This window comes from Podarcis vaucheri (assembly GCF_965113315.1).
Source record: "Podarcis vaucheri genome assembly, chromosome: 5".
NCBI lineage: Eukaryota > Metazoa > Chordata > Lepidosauria > Squamata > Lacertidae > Podarcis > Podarcis vaucheri.
In genome coordinates, this window is record NC_138763.1 from 66,491,954 (window position 1) to 66,493,215 (window position 1,262).

The following is a 1,262-nucleotide window of genomic DNA, read 5'->3' on the forward strand; positions in this document are numbered from 1 at the left end:
GCCCAAAAAACATTATCTCCTCTAACTACCAGTTCCATATTTCAGCTTAGGTCTGGGAGGGAGAAGGGAGCAGTTCTTAAAACACATCCTGCAGACAAAAAGCTCCCCGCTGGGCTGTAGTGGTTTTATTTCTACCCTTCTATCCTTGTCTAGGAAACCTTGCTACCAAAACAAACAAACAAACAAACAAACAAACAAACAAACAAACCATTCTTGTGCTGATTTAGAGGAGCTAACACGAGGTCTATTTCAGTATGCCAGAAGTTCTCAGGTACCATCAAAGTAAGCCTTCCTTCGGCTTCTTAAAAAGAAAATCGGCGTTAGGGACTGTGCTCCTGCTCTGAGCGCATGTCCCCAATCCGACCATTTAGGGACGACCCTGAAATCCTGGGCAAACCGAGGCAAGTGCTGCCCAACAACGTGTCGCCAGCGATCCTTACGAACCATGTCGTCTCGAGGAACAAAATGATCATCCCCGCGCCCCCGGGGATCGGAGCCTGAGCGCGCGGGCTGAGAGGGAGCAGAGGCGCGCCTAAGTCCTTGCTCATGGGGGTGGGGAGGACGGGAATGAAGATCTGAACTCCAATTAAAAACTCTGTACATAGCTTTTTTTAAAAAAAATGACTCCCAATTTAAGAATGCAGCAAAGGCGCGCGCGCGCACAACCCCGCACGTTATCCTTTCCAAAAGCGCCCCTGGAGCATCGACACAAGCGGCAAGGCAGGCGTCCCAAACCCGCGAGGGGGGCATGCAGAGCCAAGCTGGGGGTGCAGAGCCAGCCATTCCCCGCCCTCCCCAGCCCGATCTTTGCCCGCTGCCCACTCACGGTGCGCTGCCGCCTCCACCAGCTTCTGCAGCGACGCCTTCTCTGCCAAGTGGGGAATGTTCAGGTCCACAAACTCGGCCATGTTGAAGCCACGTGGTGGGGAAGCGCAGCTTCTAATGCCCTGGCGCCCCGCTGCATGCTGGGAGCTGTAGTCTTCCCGCCCCCTTTCTTTCTCCCCCGCCCCCGTCTCACAGCGGGCGGGGATGTGGGACGGCCCAAGCTTAAAGTCATAGCAGAGTTGGAAGGGGTCCATACCCTCCAACATTTCTCTCATGAAAATAGGGGAGCCCTTTTACTATTTATACCCCACACATCTTACTGGGTTGCTCCAGCTTCTCTGGACAGCTTCCAACACACATAAAAGCATCATAAAAGATTAAACATTTTAAAAAAAACAAAAAACCATTCCATATACAGTACAGGATTGCCTTCAGAC

The 1,262-nt window shown here is 52.3% G+C and overlaps 1 protein-coding gene across 1 annotated transcript in view; it reads right to left on the bottom strand.

Moving 5' to 3' along the window:
- RPP30 (ribonuclease P/MRP subunit p30) overlaps nt 1-956 on the bottom strand; it is a 17,180-nt gene extending 16,224 nt beyond the window's left edge. Inside the window, exon 1 of the mRNA XM_082222219.1 lies at nt 827-956. Coding sequence (XP_082078345.1) covers nt 827-908 — 82 coding nt within the window. The 5' untranslated portion in view covers nt 909-956. The remainder of the gene's footprint in view (nt 1-826) is intronic.
- Between the last annotated feature and the right edge of the window lie 306 nt (nt 957-1,262).